General features: G+C 38.0%; 1 protein-coding gene across 4 annotated transcripts in view; it reads left to right on the plus strand.

The window, feature by feature from the left end:
- Positions 1-21175, plus strand: part of CEP162 (centrosomal protein 162) — a 101239-nt gene that overhangs the window by 63734 nt on the left and 16330 nt on the right. For 3 of the 4 annotated variants that reach the window (XM_045804506.2, XM_045804511.2, XM_045804523.2), the window contains 6 exons: positions 900-1063; positions 1800-1904; positions 5125-5337; positions 8685-9337; positions 12607-12748; positions 14802-14900. In XM_045804506.2, the coding sequence (XP_045660462.2) occupies positions 900-1063; positions 1800-1904; positions 5125-5337; positions 8685-9337; positions 12607-12748; positions 14802-14900 (1376 nt within the window). The remainder of the gene's footprint in view (positions 1-899; positions 1064-1799; positions 1905-5124; positions 5338-8684; positions 9338-12606; positions 12749-14801; positions 14901-21175) is intronic. The other variant, XM_045804516.2, reaches the window with a different exon arrangement.

Genomic DNA, 21175 nt, shown 5'->3' on the forward strand with positions numbered 1-21175 from the left:
GACAGGGAAAGACGCAGAAGTGAAAGGGTGGAGGGAGGTTGCTGGAGTGTGTTTCTTGAGCATGGTATTGAGTGCGCCTGTGATTTGGAGCTTAGGATGACAGAACCCAGGGCTAGAAAAGTGGATCAGAGGAGCCCTTGTGAGGTTCTTTCTGCTGTGATACTGTGATCTTCAGTGTAAGAAATGTACGGTAAAATCCACTTACCTGTTTGTAAGAAAATTAACATTTGCTTTCCTCATCTGTAAAATAGAATAGTAATAATAGTGCCCATCATATGTTTGTTGTGTTAAATGAAATCATGCATAGTAAACTCTAATGTTTCCCATTGCAATTTTTAATATAATTATAGGAATTCATGTTTATTATCTCTTGGATCCAACATTTATTGTCCCATGGAAACAACTTTGCTTTTATTTTTTATTTTTTTAAGATTTTATTTATTTATTCGACAGAGATAGAGACAGCCAGCGAGAGAGGGAACACAAGCAGGGGGAGTGGGAGAGGAAGAAGCAGGCTCATAGCGGAGGAGCCTGATGTGGGGCTCGATCCCATAACGCCGGGATCACGCCCTGAGCCGAAGGCAGACGCTTAACGGCTGCGCCACCCAGGCGCCCCAAAACAACTTTGCTTTTATAATGAAAGTCAGTGGAAAGACAGTTGATTTATCAAAAACTTTATACACAGCCAATTTTGCTATGAATTTGAGGATTTGGACTGTAAAGACAGTCTTCATCTTTCTTTACTAATTTATTAAACTGGACACTACATTGCAAAGATCATTTTTTTGCATATTTTTTCATAACACTTTCATTAGATAGGCATTGGTTTTCATGTAATTTAGTTTATTTCCATATTTTGGAAAATTACAATCAAGTTCAGGAGTTCCTTTTTCTTATAGGTGAAAAATTATATGAAATAAAAATTTTAGAAGAAACCCATAAGCAAGAAATCAGTCGTCTGCAAAAAAGATTACAGTGGTATGCTGAAAATCAGGAACTTCTGGATAAAGATGCGGTTCGGCTTAAAGAAGCAAATGAAGAAATTGAGAAGCTCAGACTTGAGGTAGTATGATCATTTTAGAATGTATTTCTGTGATGAACCCTGTTCAACAATTAGTTCTTCTTAGCCTTGTAAGTGTAACTGAGTCAATACTGTAAACTCTGCTGATGAAAATAGCTAGATTGGGTTTGGGTTTGCTCGTAGGTGTGTAGTCCGTTTTAGATTAGACTGAGAATGAATCTGAGCTCCTTTTCATAATCCATCAGGCCCCCATATTGTCTGAACCCTGCCTGCCTCTGCAGCCTCACACGTATGTACCACCCTCCTGCCGCCACACCACACCTCCCTCTGATTCTTGAACATGCCACACTTATTCCATGGGCTACCTTGGTCTAGATTACTCTGGCCTGGTTGCTTCCATGTCTCACTCCTCATTCAAGTTTCAGCTCCAGTTTCTCCCCAGAAAGACCTCTTCTGATCTCCTAATCTAATGGAGCTACCAGTCCTGTCCCCTTCTGACCTTTCTTCCCATTCTTTCACTCAGTTTTATAGCACTTGTCGGTCTCTGAAGTTATTTTATTTAATCGTTGATTTACTTTATTAGCTTATCGTGTGCTCCTTCACCAGAGTACAAGCACTATGAAAGCAGGCTTATCTTGTTTGCCCTCCGTATCTCCAGCACAGCGCCCTATCTGGGAATTAATAAATGAATGAATGAATACATTACACATCTCTCCTGGGGTTTCTCTGGTGTGTTTTAAATACACTTCTTAACATTTTCTTTCCTTATTATTGATAGGTTAAGAAGCTGAAAGCTGAGTCTGGAAATCCATCTATTCCGCAGAAGATACGTTTAAAAGAGAAAGCAGCTGATGCCAAAAAAATTCAGGATCTAGAGCGACAAGTATGTGTTTAGGGTATTTGATGTAGAGCGCCTTTTTGTTTTCTCTTGTTTCAGTAGTTCCTACAAAGTATAATTGACCTGAAAGTTCTTATTTTTATTTATTTATTTTAATATAGAACTGCCCTTTAAATACTTGAGATACAATATTTAAAGTGACAGTAATAAAAGTAGTAAACAAAATCATTTTATATAGTCTGTGGCTTTCTGCATAAAGAGTGTAAGCTGTTGTGCCTCACTGGATGGTAGACCTGTGGACGAAAGGTTGTTTTGCATTCCAGCTCTATTAGACATCTAGTCAAGCAGCATTTTAAAACTCTGGATATAGAGTTAGGATTCCTTCTGATGAAAGTTTGGTGAGAAAGGAGTACAGGAAAGGAGATCCTTGAGTTGGGAACATGTTAGAAGTGTTTGGGAAGTGTTGCAAAACACCCTGGAAATAGAACAATTAGTCTTCCAAAGAGCTGGCCTTAATTTTGAGTTCTTGCTCACTGGCAAGCTTAGAAATATTCATGTCATGGCCTGTGTAGCTGGGGACCTTTTCAAAAGTCATATAGTGATGCTGATTAGGTTAAAGATGTTTTTTCATTGAAGTAGTTGTTTCGTGGGTGGAATATTAACTTTCTCCTTCTGTTTTTAAAACTCTGTAATGTAACATTTGTATTCATAACTCAATATTAAAACAAAATAAGAACTTCTAGCCCTGTTCATAAGGAAGCATGAGTCTGCAGTCAAGTCATGATACTTAAACGTATGGCTATTATTCCATCACAAACCCAAAATTGTGAGGTCATCACTGGGCTGAATATTACCCAGTTTTATGCAAGAAGGAAAACTAAGCAGAAAATTAACTTTGTTACTTTCACAGGACCTGTTCTTACATTAAAAGGTATGATTTGGTAGTTGGGCTCAGTAGCCAGGAAAGGAATAGGACAGAGGTGTTTCGAAGAGCTATAAATATTCTGAAATAACTGTAGTCCAGGATTGCTTGGGTTTTATTTTTCAGTGCTTAAGATTTAAATTAGCTAACGTAGGTGAAGCCATCCAGAATTGTCAGAAAAAAAACAAAGAAACTTCTCCACCTGATGACTTTAAGAGAAATAATGTAGAACTACATGTATCAGAATGAAAAACTGAAGCATGCTTAACAGCAAACTTAAGACTTGAAATGGTGATCCATATTGACTAGAAGTACAGCACGTTACCTTTCTCCTTTATTAATGGTTTCGTTAAAAGTATATTGGTTTACCATTTTAAACTATATCTTTCTGAAATATGACTCACTAATAGTATTTTGTATAGTTTGCTGCATGTACATTTCAGATCTTATTCTGTTCCCATGAACAGTTCTATCCTGATGATTTTAAACCTTAACATATATTTTAAAGTCAAGGTATATCGCAGTATATTCAGAATCATTTTGGAGCCATATTCTGAAATAGATTGATTATAGAATAATAATAATTAATAATTAATCTTTTCTAAATAGTACATAAGTGAAAATGGGGCTAATTAATTAGATGCAGCTATAATGAAAATTTCAGATGATGTGTAGTTTTTTACTCATGCTTTTATTTAATGGAATATTCCATAGTTTAATTTCCAGTGAGAATTTTTAAAAAAGCATTTACTTTTTATGAGAGCCACACTAGTATCCGTGACCAAAGAATAATATTAAAAAGCAAAATTAAAGAAAATATAAATAAAATCTGATTTTCCAAAAAAAATGTCATAAACATTTAAGAAATCAAAATTAGATTAAAACATTTCTTAAAATTTTAAGTGAAAGTATTAATTATAAATAATGTTATAAACCATCTTTAAAAATCGAGATCTTTTTTTCAATATATATGATGTGTTATGTGTATGTATATACTTTTATATGCTTAGATCTACTCCAGATAATTAGATTTTTAGTACCAGAGAAAGCAAAGCTTTGAAAATGTTGCAGATGGAATTATCAATATTTATATCTGGATATATTTCAATTTACGGTATATATATGAATGTGCAAGCAGTCGTCATGAATGGAAATATCTGCTATTAACTTTCCAAATGATGAGATCCTTGAATACTTAACATGAACAATTTTCATCTATAAACAGGATTTTGAGCACCAGCAACCCATCTTGCCTTAGGAAAGGTAGTTTTTGAGACCAGATCATAATAAAAGCCAGTATTATCAAGCCCTCACTGCATGCTGGACATTCTCCTAAGCACTTTGCCAAGACAAATGTCATATGATCCTCACTTAAATGTATCAGTGCCATGAAATTGTATTGTTGTCATTCCCACTTTACCACTGAGGCAAAAGACATTTAGATGGAGTTGACGTAGGTTATAAAGCTGGGTGGCACAGTCTTAACTGCAGACATGCAGTAACCACTGCACTGGACCACCTCTCAGGTGCTCTTGCACTTTATTGTATGCTCAGAGGGTAGAAAACTGCTCAAAGAATTTAGTATTTTAACATATGTTTTTCTAAGATATCTTAACCGTAATGTTTAACAAAAACAGGTATACACGCATGCACATATATAATATCAAGCTTCAGTTTTTGTGGGCCCTGGCACAGTTCTTTCTTACAGAAAGACCATAAAATATGTTATTGTTTAATAGAACAAATGAAAAGTGTCTTTTGTGAAGGCTTCATTACATATTATCTAATCCTCCTTGCTTTCTAATTGAAAGAAATAACTTCAGAATAGATCAAACTTCATTTGGAGGGGGACATCTGTAGGAGGGATGAGTCGGGTGGAGATTGTTGCAGGTACGGGCAGGTGCTTAGGAAGCTCTGTGTTTATTGCAAACATTCTGCACATTCATGTGCATAGAAGTCATTTCCAATCAATAGATAGTATAAGCATCATCATCCAAGGGAGTCTGTGGGGAAAAGGAAAGAGCATTGTCCTCAGAAAGATTGGCTATTACTAGTACAATAGAAAGTCCCAAGATCTATTTCAAATATATGTAAAAGGATTTCTATAAATTAACCAGTACTAAACTAGACATTATACTATAGTGTTTTAAAATCAGATAATCTAGGGATATAAAATTTGAAATTAATCTGTGTGTTTGTGCATTTGATTCAGTCTCAAGATGTGATATAAACATCTCTTTGAAATCTAGACATGGCTGATAGAGCATAACCTAAATTTATACATCAAACTGCTTAATTCCAATATATTTGTGACCTTACATATATGCAAAAATATTTTAAAAGGTTAAGGAAATGGAAGGAATTCTAAAGAGAAGATACCCCAATTCTTTACCTGCTTTAATATTGGCTGCATCAGCAGCTGGTGATACAGTGGATAGAAATACAGTGGACTTTATGGAAAAAAGAATAAAAAAACTAGAAGCTGATTTGGAGGGCAGAGATGAAGAAGCAAAGAAAAGCCTTCGTACCATGGAACAACAGTTCCAGAAAATGAAGGTAAGAGCTAGACCCTCAAGGTCTCAGTACCATGGGGGCTGGGCCCTTCTCAGGTCTCATTTTTACAAATTACTAAACATCCTTCCCTGTAAAACCTTTACCATGAGTGTCAGCAGATGCAAAAGAAACCTAGACCCATCTTATCTTTTTTATTTTCCTTCAGCAACTTTTCTTTTTGTTTCAAGCATGGAAAATCAAGCACAGGGCCCCCTCTTGTTGATATTAGAATTAGTGGAAATTAAGTCATGAAAAGGCAGAGTAAAACACCTCTGATGTATATTCAATAAAAAATTGTTTTTTAATTACCGTGGTTGAAAATACTATTTTGAAATTTCCCTAGACAAGGGAGAAGGGAGTAAAACAAAAGAATATTTCTTGCGGGTAGAGCAGGGGACCAGGCAATGCCTGTTCAAAATGTCTTACTTTCTGAGTTTTCTGATCCTTCATGAGGAATGAATTAGAAAATACAAGTGCTAGGATGACCAAGTATGAAGGAAGATATGATATTTCATTTACTTTTAAAAATTTGTTAAGCACACCGTTTCTGTGGTAATTCATGTTAGATGCTTTCACGGACATTTTAGTGCATCCTGCATCATCCTCCAGTCACTGGTGAGACATAGATATTGCGACCCTGCTTTACAGACGGGAACAGAGATGTTCACAGTTGTACGTCTCACCCGAGGTGCTCCTGCTGGTGACTGATGGAGCAAGGCCTCAGATCCTGGGCCACGCTGCTTCTAGGAAGCAGATCTCATTGTCCACAGATTTCTGTCCTGAGAGAAGCAACAGACGATAGACTATTAGATTCCAGAAACAGTAAAAGGTTGAAAACCTGGAAGCACATTGGCCTGCTCGTTAATTTAAGGTCATGTCAAGGAAATTGGGTTTACTTTATCCCACCCTCTTTGTCAAATCTCTCAGCCCTCGACCTGGTTCTCTCTCTTCGCTCACGCTCCTAACTTCCAAGGTGTACTTCTTTTTTAACCACCCAGTTTTCAACCGTGCTTACCTTCCTCGCTTTCTGCTGCAGTTCACACATCTCTTTCTCCACTCCTCCTCTCACACAAATGTGTGTTTCTGAGGCGATGGCACATTGTGACAGTAGGGCTTTCGGGTGCATAGGTGTCTGGTCTCGCGAGTTCCCTCAGTGCTGCATGGCAAGCCTATTGCTGTGGGTAATCAGTTTCCTCTTCTATTCCCCTAAACGTTCCCTCCAGACCTCCTTCCAACAGGTGCATCTGACCCCACACTGCACTTAGCAGACTGCCCCCTATCCGAAGGAGACTGCAGTGCAGTGGGAAACACACAGGCTTGTAGAGTCAGACCAGCCTTCCGTCTGGGCCCATTGCACCGTTACAGCTTCATGACTTTGCACTAGTTACTTCAGCTCTGAGTCTCCCTCTCCTCGTGTGTAAAAGAGATAGTAACTGACTTAGTGCCAATTATGCCATTCTTACTCCTAAATTTCGTTCAGTTCCTCTGTGCCTTTTTATCACCATGTCACTCTCCTGCCATCATTAATAAAAAATGGCCTGGATGACTGTTGTAATCTCCTGACTAGTCTACACATACCCACTTCACCCCATCTTCTAATCAGCTCTTGACACTAAAGTCAAAATTATATTTCCATATCCCTCTGTCTTACACACACACACACACACACACACACACACCCCTTTATTTATATCCCTCAATAACTTCCTGTTCCTCTTAGGATATATAAATGGCCTATAAATCCATGTATGGCCAGACCCCTCCCACTGTCCAGTGTGTTCTCCCACGATGCTTTCTCTGTCCCGTTATATTAACGTGTTTCTCCTACTTGCCATGTTTCCTGCAGCCACACATGTTGGCAGACTCTTGCCTATGACTGGTGTGCTTTGCCTGCCTCATTCACAGTTAAGGTGTTCCTGTCCTTCAGCTCCAATCCAGGCATTGCTACCCCAGTGATACCTTCATGGACTCCCTGGTAGACAAATTATCTTAGAGGCACTCTAGTCCCATGCACTTCTCCATTGCATCCACCATGTTTCCGGCCATTTTGATCGGATCATGAGTGACCGCTCTCCCCATCTAGCTTCTGGACTTCATGGTGGCTGGGACTGTTCAGCTTTTACTCACCATTGTGTTCCATCATTCAGCAAGGTGCCTGACACAGAGCAGATGCTAAAATACTTAATTAATCCCTAATTCATAGGATATTGGGAGGATCGAGTGGCAAAGTATATTTAAAGCCCTACTGCCTTGTCTGGAGTGTAGCAAACATTCAATAAATGATTGTAATAATTACAACTAATATTAATATTCCACTGACCAAACAGAGGCATGAATTCCAACCCCCTGCACTATTTTTATATATCTAAATATTTCTACCCACCCTGACTTTTTCCTTTTTGCAGTTCCCTACCTCATTCCCCTCCTGTCCCTGCTCACTCTGTCACTTCTTCCTTTCTTTTATGATTCCCAGAACACGCCAAGCATTAGATTGCCTTTACGCGTATTCTTCCTATTTCCACAATGTCCCTGCTTCCACTTATCCTCAAATTTACACTCCTCTCTCAAGCCCAAACCTAAATGTACTCCCTGTGTTGCAGTCTTCCCACCTTCTCTTAGACACACGGGGGTGCCTCATCCCCGTTGCACATGTTCATAAGGCCCGTTACCACAGTTATCATAGGAGATGAAACTTGCCATGTCACTCTCCTGACCAGGCTGTGAATTGTTTGCAGGCTGCACTTCTTTTCTTTAGAATCTGGCGCAGTGCCCGGCACACAGCAGTAGCTTAATAAATATTCAGTTAATATTCAATTAATGAATGAACAAACACTGCCTCCCTCTGCAGAGTAACCTATTTAGGTTATTTTGTTTGTAATATTAAAGCTCCAGTTTAACAAATCCAAGCTGATTTACTCCCTTTGAAATTCCTAAATTGATATTAGAAAGTTGAAAATGTACTATTTCTTAAAGATTTCAGTGAGCCCAATTGCTTTCCCTATTTCTCCTGAAAGCGTACAGTTTGTCAATTTGCACAGAGAAGGGTACACAATAATAGGTTCGATTGTGATACTTAAGTTTTGGGGTGTACAGAAATGTGTAATTTTTGTTTATAAAGAAACACATTAATTGTGAAATTATACAGCATATTGAGAATATATAACGTTATGCCCTTTCAAGATTAGGACTTCAGTACATGTGACTGACTCGGAGAACCCAGAGTGGGAAGCATCAGCATATGTAGTGAATGCCCGAATGAAGGAATAGGTAGGACCCAGTAGAACGCAGGGCTTCGGTAACGAACACGTACTTAGCAGTGGTTTTGACGTTACATGAATTCTTTTCTTCAGATTCAGTATGAGCAGAGACTAGAGGAGCAGAAGCAGCTCCTTGCCCGCAGACTAAAGGAGGCGCCCCAGAGCCGCCCTGACAGCGCCTGCAGGGCCGAAGCACTACAGAGGGAGCTCGACGGCATCAAGGAAGCCCATCACATCACTGTAAGGAAACTGGAAGCTGAAATAGACATTCTTAAACATCAGAAGGCCGAATTGGAGCTCAAGAACAATGACAAAGATGATAAAGATTTCCAGTCTGTAGAATTCCAGATAGAACAGGCCCACGCTAAAGCCAAACTGGTGAGACTCAACGAGGAGCTGGCTGCCAAGGGGAGAGAAATACAAGACCTTTCGAAAACTGTGGAGAGGCTTCAGAAGGAGAGGAGGACGATGCTGTCTAATCAGAACTCTAAGGGTAGAGAGGAGGTGACTGCAAAAAGGGTGAAGAAAGATGGTTTGCATTCAGGTAAAGGAAGTGCTAACTCGTTCCCTGGGACCCTGGATGGCAAGCTTTACCAACCAAATACTTTTACTGATTCCCGTGTTTCAGAGGTTTTACAAGAAAACTGCAGATTGAAAAATGAACTGGAGAGATTAATTGTGGAGAGGAATGAGCTGAAGATGAAGTCTGAAGCAGCAATGAACCAATTTGAAAATTCCATGAAAAGGTAAAATGTGAACCTGTAATTATATGGGGACATATAAAGATAAAAACGTCAAAATTATAAGATGTATTTCCTCTGGTGATTAGTTTTACCCTGAGCTGAATTCATTACCAAATTTTAAGAAATTGTATTACATTGCTAAGCATAGATCTCTTTCATAGTAGGATCTCTGTATGTTGGAAGCCCAGATCCTGATAAACCTGAATCTCCATGTCAACCCGAACCATGTCCTCAGGCTGACAAATCCTGTCTTTCCACATTTATCTAGGTAGTATTAATCAGCTGACCTACTGGGCCTTTTTGAAAATGTATGTCATCACTGATGACTGCCATACACAGACTGCAGTAAACAGCTAGTACTAAAACCAGTTGAACAGGGGCGCCTGGGCAGCTCAGTTGGTTAAGCATTTGACTCTTGATTTTGGCTCAGGTCATGACATTAGGGTCATAAGATCGAGCCCTACATTGGCACTGAGCGTGGAGCCTGCTTAAGATTCTCCATCTGGGGCACCTGGGTGGCTCAGCTGGTTGGGCATCTGACTCTTGGTTTCGTCTTGGGTCATAGTCTAATGGGTCTCAGCCCAGCGTCAGGCTCCGCTCTTAGCAGGGAGTCTGTCTGAGTTTCTCTCTCTCTGCCCCTCCCCCTTATCCCCCCCTCCTGCGCTTGCTCTCTCTCTCCTTCTCTCCCTCCAAAACAAATCTTTTTAAAAAACAGACTAGTTGACATTCTAAGAGGAAAAGGTCCTCTTTAACAAATTAACTCTTCAAATTAATGTAGTGCTCACATCCATTCATGCGTTGAAGAACTTTTGTGCTCATCCCTTTCCTTCTCAGAATCACCAGGGACTGTCTACTGTCTCTTCCCTCTGAGCCTTCTAACATGGTCAGATCTTTCTCACTGTCTTCAAACAAAGTTCTAGTCCTCTTTTTGGCTGTCAGTGCCAGTTTTCCACAAGTAGCCTCTTATTTGCACCTCACTTCCTCTTAACTGGGGCTCTCATCCTCACCAGTCTTTTAAATCTCATCTCTCACTAGTGACCTTTCCTGGTCCAGTGATGTTGTCTCTATTCTCATTTTCCTTGACATTGTTGACTTTCCTGAAATATGGGTTTCCTCCCATAAACTCCATGACTGACACCTCTAACACTCCTCTTCCTTTCAACTCTGACTCCTCTTCTTTCTTCTTCCACAAAAATCAGACTTCTACCAGGGTTCATTTTCAGCTGTTAATTCACTCTTCTTTCTCCATTGCTAAATTCATCCATTCTTGTGGCTTCTATGAACCATGACTCCAATTTACTTTTCAAGGCTTGTTTTCTTCCCTGAACTCAGATGTTAAATCTACCATTTCCTGGATTGTTCCTATCGGAATCCGTTGTATCTCAAATTTTATTCCATTTTTACTCATAAACTAGCTCCCCTTCACAACTTTCCCATCTCTGTTTATGACATATTTTTTCAGTTGCCAAGTCCAGCTTTACCTCCTTTATTTCTTGGGCTCACAGTTTATGGGGTATTTCCTTATAAATACATCTCCTTTTGCTTTCTACCTTATCGTAGTGCAGCCTTACTTGGTTTACTAGACAGCTTCCCCACCCTAATCTCCCTGATTTTAGTTTCTGTCTCCCCCAATCATTTTGCTTAAGAACCATTAATATTCTTTAAATATTGCTGTTACACTGCCCTCCACTGACTCCCACTTCCTCAAGTATCAAGACTAAATTGCTCTCCGTGGCTTCCCAAGTGCTGTCACCATTGCAAGATCTCTCTGTGGGCCTGACTTGCCCAATGGCTTTGCTGCCTTTTGCTCTTTCATGCTTCAAGTACTATCTCTTCCACAAAATATTTCCTAGAGCCTCCCAGGAAATTTCCTGCTCCCAGCTCCTCTCTAACTTATGCACCAAGTACCAATAGTAACTACCAGGAAAGCACTAATCACGCACGGCCTTCTAACTCCTTGAGAACTGATGTAAGATTATACTTCTTTTGCAGCCTGGCGTAGGAGCAGAATGAGCATGGCGGGCACCTAGACAAATGCATCTTGGTTGACTGGCAGCTAGGTCTGATTGAGTCAACCTGGCAACCATAAATGCTTCCAAACTGAAACCTTGTTACTTGAGTCCTGAATGTGATACTAGAAATGAAGCTATTTGGAAAGAATCACATTCTTTTCTGGAAATAATTTAATTGAAATTTTTCCTATAAATTTTTCTGTACATATTTAGTATTGTTAATCTGTTTTTCGGATAGTTCTGGGCTTGAGAAGTGAGGAGTAACCTTTCCCAATCACAGATTTAGGCTGTTTGGGGTTTTTTTGTTCGTTTTTTTAGTTTAGTTCAGTTATATCATAAATGCTTTAGATTTTTATGTTTTTCCAAGGACTCTAATCGCACCATTTCCATGAGGAAATATTCATATAGTCAAATAAGCAACTGATAAATTTGTTTATAGTTTGGGAATTGCTATATTAATATGTATCAATAGTAATTTACTCAGTATCTGCTTTGAGTAAAATCCTGTCAATTTTTAATAACTTTTCCAATAAGAGAGAAAATGTTTATCTGTAAGATATAATCAAGTCTTTATCAGAACCTTGCCACTTATTAAACTGCCTCTGAATGCATACATTTTGTCACAGACACAAATCAGTAGTCTCTCCCACTTAACAATCCAAACAAATTAGGTGCAGATTACACTGGGTCCTAAAGAATGACCATAAATATTATTTTACTTTTATGACATGGCAGCTAGCCCTGGATTCACATGCATGGACCAAAACCTGGTGAATGTTGCCTAAAGATAAAGCATTGGAGATTCTAAAAGGAACTGTGATTATCAAAATAAGAATCTGGGCAAAAATCCAAGTTTATCTTAAAAGACAAAATGTGAGGCCCTTGCTGTAAATCCAGACAGAATATTTAGAACCCTTGATTCTATCAGAAAGTACAGCCCCAGCCTGGGGATTGAGTGAAAGGCCCAGACTTTGAGCTCCAACTCTGCTGGGCTTGAACCCCCGCTCTGCAATTTCATAATGGACTCTAGAGACATGCCTCCTTCCTAAACTCAAGTTTGCCCTTATAAAATGCAGTGAATAACAGCTCCCGGCATGGCTGTAAGATCTCACAGGCAAGCACGTGTAAAGCACCTGACAGAGTACAGTATTGGTGCTCACTCCCTTTGTTTCCTTAGTTCCCAAGCTTCTTACATTATTTTTGTGCTAACTGAATTGATGAGCTGTTTCTATGTGTGATTTTCTTTGATTTGCTCTACAGGGTCAAGGAAGATACAGCAGCACATATTGCATCTCTCAAAGCATCTCATCAGAGGGAAGTAGAGAAACTCCTTTGCCAAAATGCAGTTGAAAATTCTTCTTCCAAAGTAGCTGAACTAAATCGCAAAATAGCAACTCAAGAGGTGGATGACTTTAACACACTTTCTTTGGCTTTAAAATTATTTTTTTCAGGACTGTTAACAGAACATTATTTAATTTAGAAATACTTTAAATTCACTTTTTGATAGAAATGAGAAATTATTGACTTGATCTTGTTTAATAGAAGAGGATGCCATTACCATGCATTTAACTATTCTACTTTAAAATTATTCTCTCTTAATAAGTGGTTTCACAGTTTTGTCCCAGTATTTCTTAGATAGTTCTCCTCCTAAGGCAGTTGTAAGGGATGGTAGAATCACATTATGCGATTGAGACCTGAGTACTTGAACTTGAATGTTGAACGAAGTCCCTCTACCCAAGTCCCAGCTGTCAAGTAATTATCCTGTCGTTCTTCTTGCCCAATTACCTTTCATTCATTAAACAAATAATGATTCGAGGTCTATAGACAATCAGGCACTGGGTATAAAATAATCAACAGAGAGATACACACAGCTGTAGCCATTATGAAGCATAGTCTTAGAATTATGACAGAATATGCTGAAAGTTCATCCACATTTCTTCAAAAAGTGTGTCTTCCTTCTTGGTTAGTATGTACATTCTACATGGAATATCCATGAATATCCACTGTGTGGCCCATCTTCTGTGGTATTAGAAAATTGAAAAAACAGTATTAAGACAGAATTTGTATCCATAACCCCCCCAAAAAAGAGAAAAAGAAAGCAAATGTGGCAGAAATGTTAGTATTGATAAATTGAAGGACATAAAATGTCCATTGTGCTCTTTTCTCTAGGTTTTAATTTTAAAAAACAAGCCGGGTGGGGGGGACCAAGAAGTGATTATTTTACCACCATCTCTCCTCTCCCATCAATAGTTATTTAATAGCATGTTGATTAAAAACAAATTACTCAGGGGTGCCTGGGTGGCTCAGTCAGTTAAGCATCTGACTCTTGATCTCAGCGCAGGTCTTGATTTTGGGGTCGTGATTTTGGGCCCCGCCCAGCATGGAGCCCATTTAAATTTCCCCAACTGAGCGATTTGGTTTGTTTGTTTGCTTGCTTTTAGGGCCAGATAGTGGATATTATGAAATTATTGTACATTATTTCAGGTATAAAAATGCTATTATGGTTTTTTGAGAAGATGCCCTTATAAGGAAATGCATGTTGAAGTATTTGGGGTATTTAAGGGTGAAGTGTAATGAGGTCTATAGTTTAAATTCATATAGCTCAGAAGCAATTTTGCCTATTTTAGTATTCAAATGAGAAAGGTTTAGAGTGCTTTTCAAAGGTAATCATCATACAGCAGTTGCAGATAACGTCTCTGGCTCCGCCCCCCACCCATGGGAGCAGGGTGTCAGTGGGTAGTATAAACAGGATAGCAAGTCGTTCTGTAGTTGGGAGAGGTAGATAAAGTAGTGTCATTGCACCATGGTGACATCAGTGTTACTTTCCCAGAGTTCTAAATGTAATACTGTAAATTATGAGTTAAATGGAAGTCAGCATAGTCTGATGGCAGAAGCAGTAAAAGTAAAGCATCAGATAAGAGGTGTACATTTTCCCTAAGTTTTCAGTTTCTTGGTGAAAGTATTTATGTATTTCAGTTTGCCAAAAATGTGTGACGTTTATTTCATGCTAATACTAGGCTTGTGCTGTCTTTGTCAGTAGCTCTTTAGTAAAAACTATTATCCTATTTAATCACAAAGTAATAAAGACAATATTGGCTACTTTCTTCAAAATGCTTAAACTTTATAATAGAGGTTTATTTTAAAAGGTGTTTTTCAGAACTCCAGAGGAAAAGTACTAGAGATAAACTAAGTAGTTATATAGCCAATAATTTGTAATATGTGTGATGTTTTATATTAGATATTGAAACAAAATAATGAGTGTATTCAGTGAGCTTAATTAATCCAATGAACTTAATTCCTGTGGCAATTTATTTCCATGTTAGAATTTGGTAGTTTTAAAATATGGGAATTTTTTTTTAGTACAAATAAAAGTCATTAGTTGGTTTTCTTATATTTTTCAAAAAATATTTGAGGAAGAGCTCTCTTAACTCAGCGCCTCTAACATAATTTCCTAGGTACTTCTAAAACATTTCCAAAATCAAGTTAACGAGCTGCAGGGTAAACAGGAGTCTCTTGCAGTTTCTCAAGTTCGAGAAGAAATCCTACAGAAAGAGGTAAGAAATAACAAAAATATTGTACTAACATAAGCTTTTCTTAGCCATTTCATATTATTTTTTACATACATTTTAACAAATGTACAAACAGAAATAACTTATATTTATCACGTGTCAAAAAATATTAATAACTTGTTTATGGTAAGTCTGCTTTCCCCAGATGAAACTCTCAAATATTAAGTTTCTTATATATTTGATGTTGAGATTTTTCTGGACACTGAGGAAGTGGCGGGAAGGGGTATTTGGTTCTTTTGATTTTTTTTTTTTTTTTTTTAAGGAGGCAAAATTGGATGGCTAAAGCCATTTCTGCATTAAGTACTAATACTATTTAATTTGGTTAAGAAATAGATAAAGCAGTCGTTACAGTCCTGCTGGATCCCCAGTAACAATATCATGGGAAATAGGTCTTTCTGGAAACTCACCATTTTTATTACTCTAAGATCCCTTTGATGATTCTAGAAAGTATTAAAAAAAACAGATAAACTGTGCATTCTATTCTTTGAAGCATATACACCATTTTTTATTATTTATTAAACCACAGAAGCAGAACATAAAACTAATTGCATTATGAAAAGATTAATGTAAAAACACTCCACGATTATGTAACTATGAATTAAAAAGTCTTGTTTCAGGAATCGAAAGGCTGTAGCTCAGCATATGTACATTCTTTTCAGTGTTTACGATGTACATAAACTTTGTTGTATAAGCAGTAATTTAACAGAACTTCACAGACCTAAAGTAAATTTTGAGGGAAAGCAATAAAAGGAAGTATATTCTAGTGTTTGCAAGGTAAAGGTCAGTTTTAGTCAAGTTACAGTGTTCTTAGTTTAAGAATAGCTAAACTGTTTTGAAAATAGAAAAGCTGCAACGTGATTTTCAAGCCTGTTTACTGGAAAACTAAGTCAAACACTCCATCTCTTGAATAAAATAATGACAGTCTGCCTTTTTAATGTGCAGTACATTTAAAATAGTTGTTCTAACAGGGCTTATTTATTCCCACTACTGATAACCTTTTGCAGGCCCTCAAAAGGATTTTCTCTCAGGCCAGTGGGAATAGTTCATTTTCCCAGCCCTGCAGGAACTCCCAAATTATTCAGGCTGCCATTTCCTGGGGCTTCGAAACTGCCTCTGGGTGGCCAGCTGGGCAGTCCTAGAGTTCACCTTGTATGTTCCCCACCCCTCACGAATCACGGTCCTGCAGTGCTGTTAGCTGGGATTTGAAAACAGTTGTTTCATCTATCTTCTGGTTTTTCAGTTAAGAAAGGAGGGTAAATCCAGTCTCTTTCTGACCACAGGAAAAAGCACAGTACACATTTTTTAATGGTAGCAAATTCTGTTTTGTCTTTTGACTGCTTGTTTGTTGTTATTCCACCTCTATAGAAAAAACAGCAATTTAAAATTTTCCAACTTAGTTCAAGACATTGGGAAGTAAACCACCTCCCACTAGCATGTTAATCATGAAAACCTGAAAAGATTTTTCTAATTTCTGCATTTTGTTCCATGCCTCTGTTACCTAAAGTGTTGTTAAACCACATCTCTTTAAAATCCTATCTGCTGCAATAGGCTGAAAACATTACCAAGCCTCTAGTGTATATTCATTCAGTTGATGCTAACTCAGGCGTGTATTCCGCAGATCTTTTTTTTTTAATATTATAATGATAAAGGTAATTATTCATGTTTTAGCATTCACCATAGATTTCCAGTCTTATTTTTCCACTCACTGTTGACTCCAACAGTCTATTTCCTTGCATGCTGAAATTGAAGAGAAAGGACCTGAATCTTTACTCAGACTCCTTAAATTTAGACAACTCCGAGGACTGCTGCTATTATTGCTTGTTTCCATGTTCTGCAGTTAGTACATGCATTTTATTGGTCATAGTTTCTTTTTCATCAATAGGATTTTGTTTTGTTTTTATCTGTATAGTCTATACAGATTCTAGAAACCAAGAATGACCTTTAATATGAACCCAAGGACTATTATAGTGACTCCTAAACATTATCAAAGTTCTTATTGTAATTTGTGTCAGTTATTCTACAGCTAGCTGCTTTTATTTTATGAATGAATAGTAGGAATGGTTTGGGGGCTTATGATAAGATCTGGGTTTAAATTCTTAAACGTGTTAGTGAGCCTTATTGTGGCAAGTCAGGTAAACATTTAGAGTCCTACAGTGACTGTAGGCAGCACTTGGTACTCTGGCTGTAGGCCCAGAAACACAAGGCAACAGCAGGCATTTCTCTCTTTGGTGTGAGTAGTTCCCACAGCAGTCCACACAGCTGTTCCGGGAACAGTACAGGCACAAGGGAATAAGACTCACATCCGGCATTTGGAGGAACCACCCAGGCTCAGACTCCCCACCCTTCACAAGAACCAGCGTCTTTTATCATAACCCCTGCATAGTGGATCCCACAAGGACATGCCCAGGGCAAGAGTCACTGCACTCAGGAGAGTCCACACCTACCACTTCCCACCAGGTATTTCAGTTCATAAAAGCCCTCCAAGCCCAGCGGATTTTCCACCGGTTGGGGCGTTACCATAAGCAGTGTACGTAGATGACATCTACTTTTATCAAGAGAACAAAGCTGGAAAGTGAATTGAACCCAAGGCCCGTTTCTCATGCAGAAGGAAGAATTACATTTACCATTTACCCACAGCCATTTGCTAGTGTTTTTAAACTCTCTCAGTCTCAGGGTTTTGGGTTTCTTTTAGCTACTAAATGGAATAAAATCTACTTCCTCGCATTTAACAAAGTGTTTCGGTGTCAGGCACTGTCGATAGGCTTTTGGGATATAGAAATGAGTAGAACACCTAAAGGTGTCACCCTCAAAGAGCTTGCATTCTAGTAGGTGGAACAGAAAAATAAACAGATACATATAGACTGTAAAAGCCCCCAGCTGACTGTCTTTGCATCAAACTCTCATGCCCGCCTCCAAACCAGGCATCGACAGCAGACAGTGGACAGCAGTAATGGGCTTATTTCATTGATCAGTATCTCCTTCAGTGCTAGACCACATTAGAATCCAGACTCACTGGACTGAGTGTTCACAACCACTAGCATTCGTGCCAGCAATGTGGCCAGGAAAATTCACCATCCAGTAAGTTGCAGAGTATGAAGGCACATGAGATGGGTGGAAGCGCACAGACTCAAGCAGTCATGATAAGCAAAAATAGCAGTAATTTTATGGTTCAGTTTGAATCGAAATTTGTAGTTTGTAAGATTATCTACTCACCAGCGTATAAGAGGACCTTGTACAAACGTCTTGTCTGGGAGGAAGAGGCCTGCGGGCCGTGCGTATGGATCATTGGAATTCCGCTACCCGGGCCTCCTGCTGCTCGTGGTCAGTGATGTCTGTCTCCTTCAGTAGGAAAGTATGGTCATCCATCTTCAGTGACAGGATCTGGGGGAGTCATTCTTTCGCGTTAGTAAAATAATAAACTAATTAGATCATAATTTTATTCATTAAGGAATATATGCTTTTTATTGATGTTATTCACTTCTATCCCTGTTGAGTATGGATTTGTTTATAAATAATATTTAATATATTTTAATTAATATATTAAATATTTAACAATATTTAATATATTTTTATACTAAGATTAATATATATTAGAGAAATTAGAAGGTATAAAATTGCCCGTGATCCCATTGCCCAGAGTCTATTTTGCTATATATTCTTCCATATTTTATTTATTCATGTATAGATACAAATACTGTGAGGGTGTGTGCTCATGCATGTACACAGGGAAGAATACATGTTTGTGTATGTGTGTGTGCATATATATGATTTTTAAAGGATGCTTTTCACCTAACAGTAAATATAAATATATTCCCATGTCAGTACATATCTTTTCTCATTTTTTCCAGTTCTGTTGAGATATAATTGACATACACTACTGTATAAGTTTAAGGTATACAGCATAAACATTTACATATATCACGAAATGATTACTGCAGTAAGCTTAGTTATGATCCATAAAGAAAAGAAGATTTTTCTTACCTTATGATGGGAACCCTTAGGATTTACTCTTAACTTACATGTACCACGCAGCAGTGTTAACTGTGGTCATCATGTTGCACATACATCCCTAGTATAGTCACCTTAGAACTGGAAGTTTGTTCCTTTTTGATCACTTCATCCAATTCCCCTTTCTCCCACCTTTTCCTCTCCACCTCTGCTAACCACAAATCTGATCTCTTTTTCTATGAGTTTGGGGTCTTTCTCTTTTTTTTTTCTTTTTTAAAGATTGCACATGTAAGTGAGATCATAGGATATTTGTCTTTCTCTGACTTATTTCACTTACATAATACCCTCAGGGTTCAACCATGTTACCACAATGGCATGATCTCTTCCCTTTTTTGTGGCTGAATATTATCTCATTATATGTGTGTACGTATAGATCACATCTGCTTTATCCATTCACCCATCAGTGGACACTTGGGTTGCTTCCATGTCTTGGCTATTCTAAATAATGCTGCTGTGAGCATGGGGGTGCAAATATCTTTTCAACATAGTTTTTTGAAGTTAAATACCCAGATGTGGAATTGCTGGATCGTATGGTCATTCAATTTTTAATTTTTTGGGAGCCCCCATATTCATTTTCATAGTGGCTGTACCAGTTTACAACCTCACCAACAACATACATGGGTTCCCTTTTCTCCACATCCTCACCAGCATTTGCTGTCTCTTGTCTTTTTGATGCTAACCATTCTAACAGGTGAGGTGATATTGCAGTTCTGATTTGCATTTCCTTAATGATTAGGGATATTGAACATTTTTTCATGTACCTACTGGTTATTTATCTATCTTTGGGAAAATGTCTGTTTGAGTCCTTTGCCCATTTTTTTAATTGCATTATTTGGGGGCTTTTTTGCTTTTGAGTTATATAAGTTCTTTTAAGATTTTGAGAGAGAGAGAGCATGAGTGGGTTGAGGGGCAGGGGGAAAGCAGACTCCCCGCTGAATAGGGAGCCCAATGCAGGGCTCAATTCCGGGACTCTGGGATCATGACCTGAGCTGAGGACAGACGCTTAATCGACTGAGCCACTCAGGTGCCCCCATAAATTCTTTATATATTAATCCCTTGTCAGATACATAGTGTGCAGATATTTTTTTTCCATTCCATAGATTGTCTTTTCATTTTGTTGATTCTGTACAGAAGCTTTACAGTTTAATAAAGTCACAACTTTATTTCGTTGCTTGTGCTTTTAGTGTCATATCCAAAAAACTATTGCCAAGACCCATGTCAGAGAGCTTTTCTGGGTTCACGTCTTACATTTAAGCCTTTAATTCATTTAAGGTTAATTTTTTTTAGTGGTATCAGATAGAGATCTAGTTTCATTCTTTTACATGTGAATATTCAGTTTTCCCAGCACCATTAATTGAAGAGACTGTTTTCTCCACTGAGTAGTTTTGGCTCTCTTGTCAAATATGACTATGTGTCTATTTTTGTGTCAGTACCATACTGTTTTGATTACTATAGCTTTATAATACAACTTGAAATCAAGAAGTAGGATGCATCCCACTCTCTTCTTTCTCAATATTGCACTGACTATTCAGGGTCTTTTGTGGTCCATATAAGTTCTAGGATTGTTTTCTCTATTACTATAAAAAATGCTGTTGGGATCTTGATAGGGATTGCATTAAATCTATTGATGGCCTTGGGAAGTATGGACATCTTAACAGTATTCTTATACTCCATATTCCTGGATTATAAGGATTTGGGGATATAGGAATATGGATTATAAGAATTAATACTTTACATTTATTTTGTATCTGCTTCAATTTCCACTATCAATGTCTCGTAGATTTCAGTGTAGGAATCTTTCACCTTCTTGTTTATGTTCATTTTTAAGTATTTTATTGTTTATGATGCTTTTTAAGAGAATTCATTACTAGTGTACAAAAACACTACTGATCTTTGATTTTGTATCCTGCAGCTTTACTGAATTCATTGATTAGATCTAACAGTTTTTTGGTGGAATCTTTATAATTGTCTATATATAAAATCATGTCACCTGCAAGTAGAGACAGCTTTAATTCTTTCCTATTCTGATGCCCTTTATTTTTTTTCTTGCCTGATTGCTCTGGCAAGGGCTTCCAGGACTATAATGAATAGGAGTGGTGAGAGTGAGCACCCTTGTCTTGTTCATGGTCTTAGTAAAAAACCTTTGAAGTTTTCACCATTGAATCAGGAGTTCAATGTGGGCTGTGATATATCATTATTATTTGAAGTACATTCCTTCCATACCTGATTTAAGAGTTTTTATCGTGAACTGA

The sequence above is a fragment of the Ursus americanus genome, chromosome 29 (assembly GCF_024610735.1).
Source record: "Ursus americanus isolate L20-20 chromosome 29, mUrsAme1.1.p, whole genome shotgun sequence".
NCBI classification, from domain to species: Eukaryota; Metazoa; Chordata; class Mammalia; order Carnivora; family Ursidae; genus Ursus; species Ursus americanus.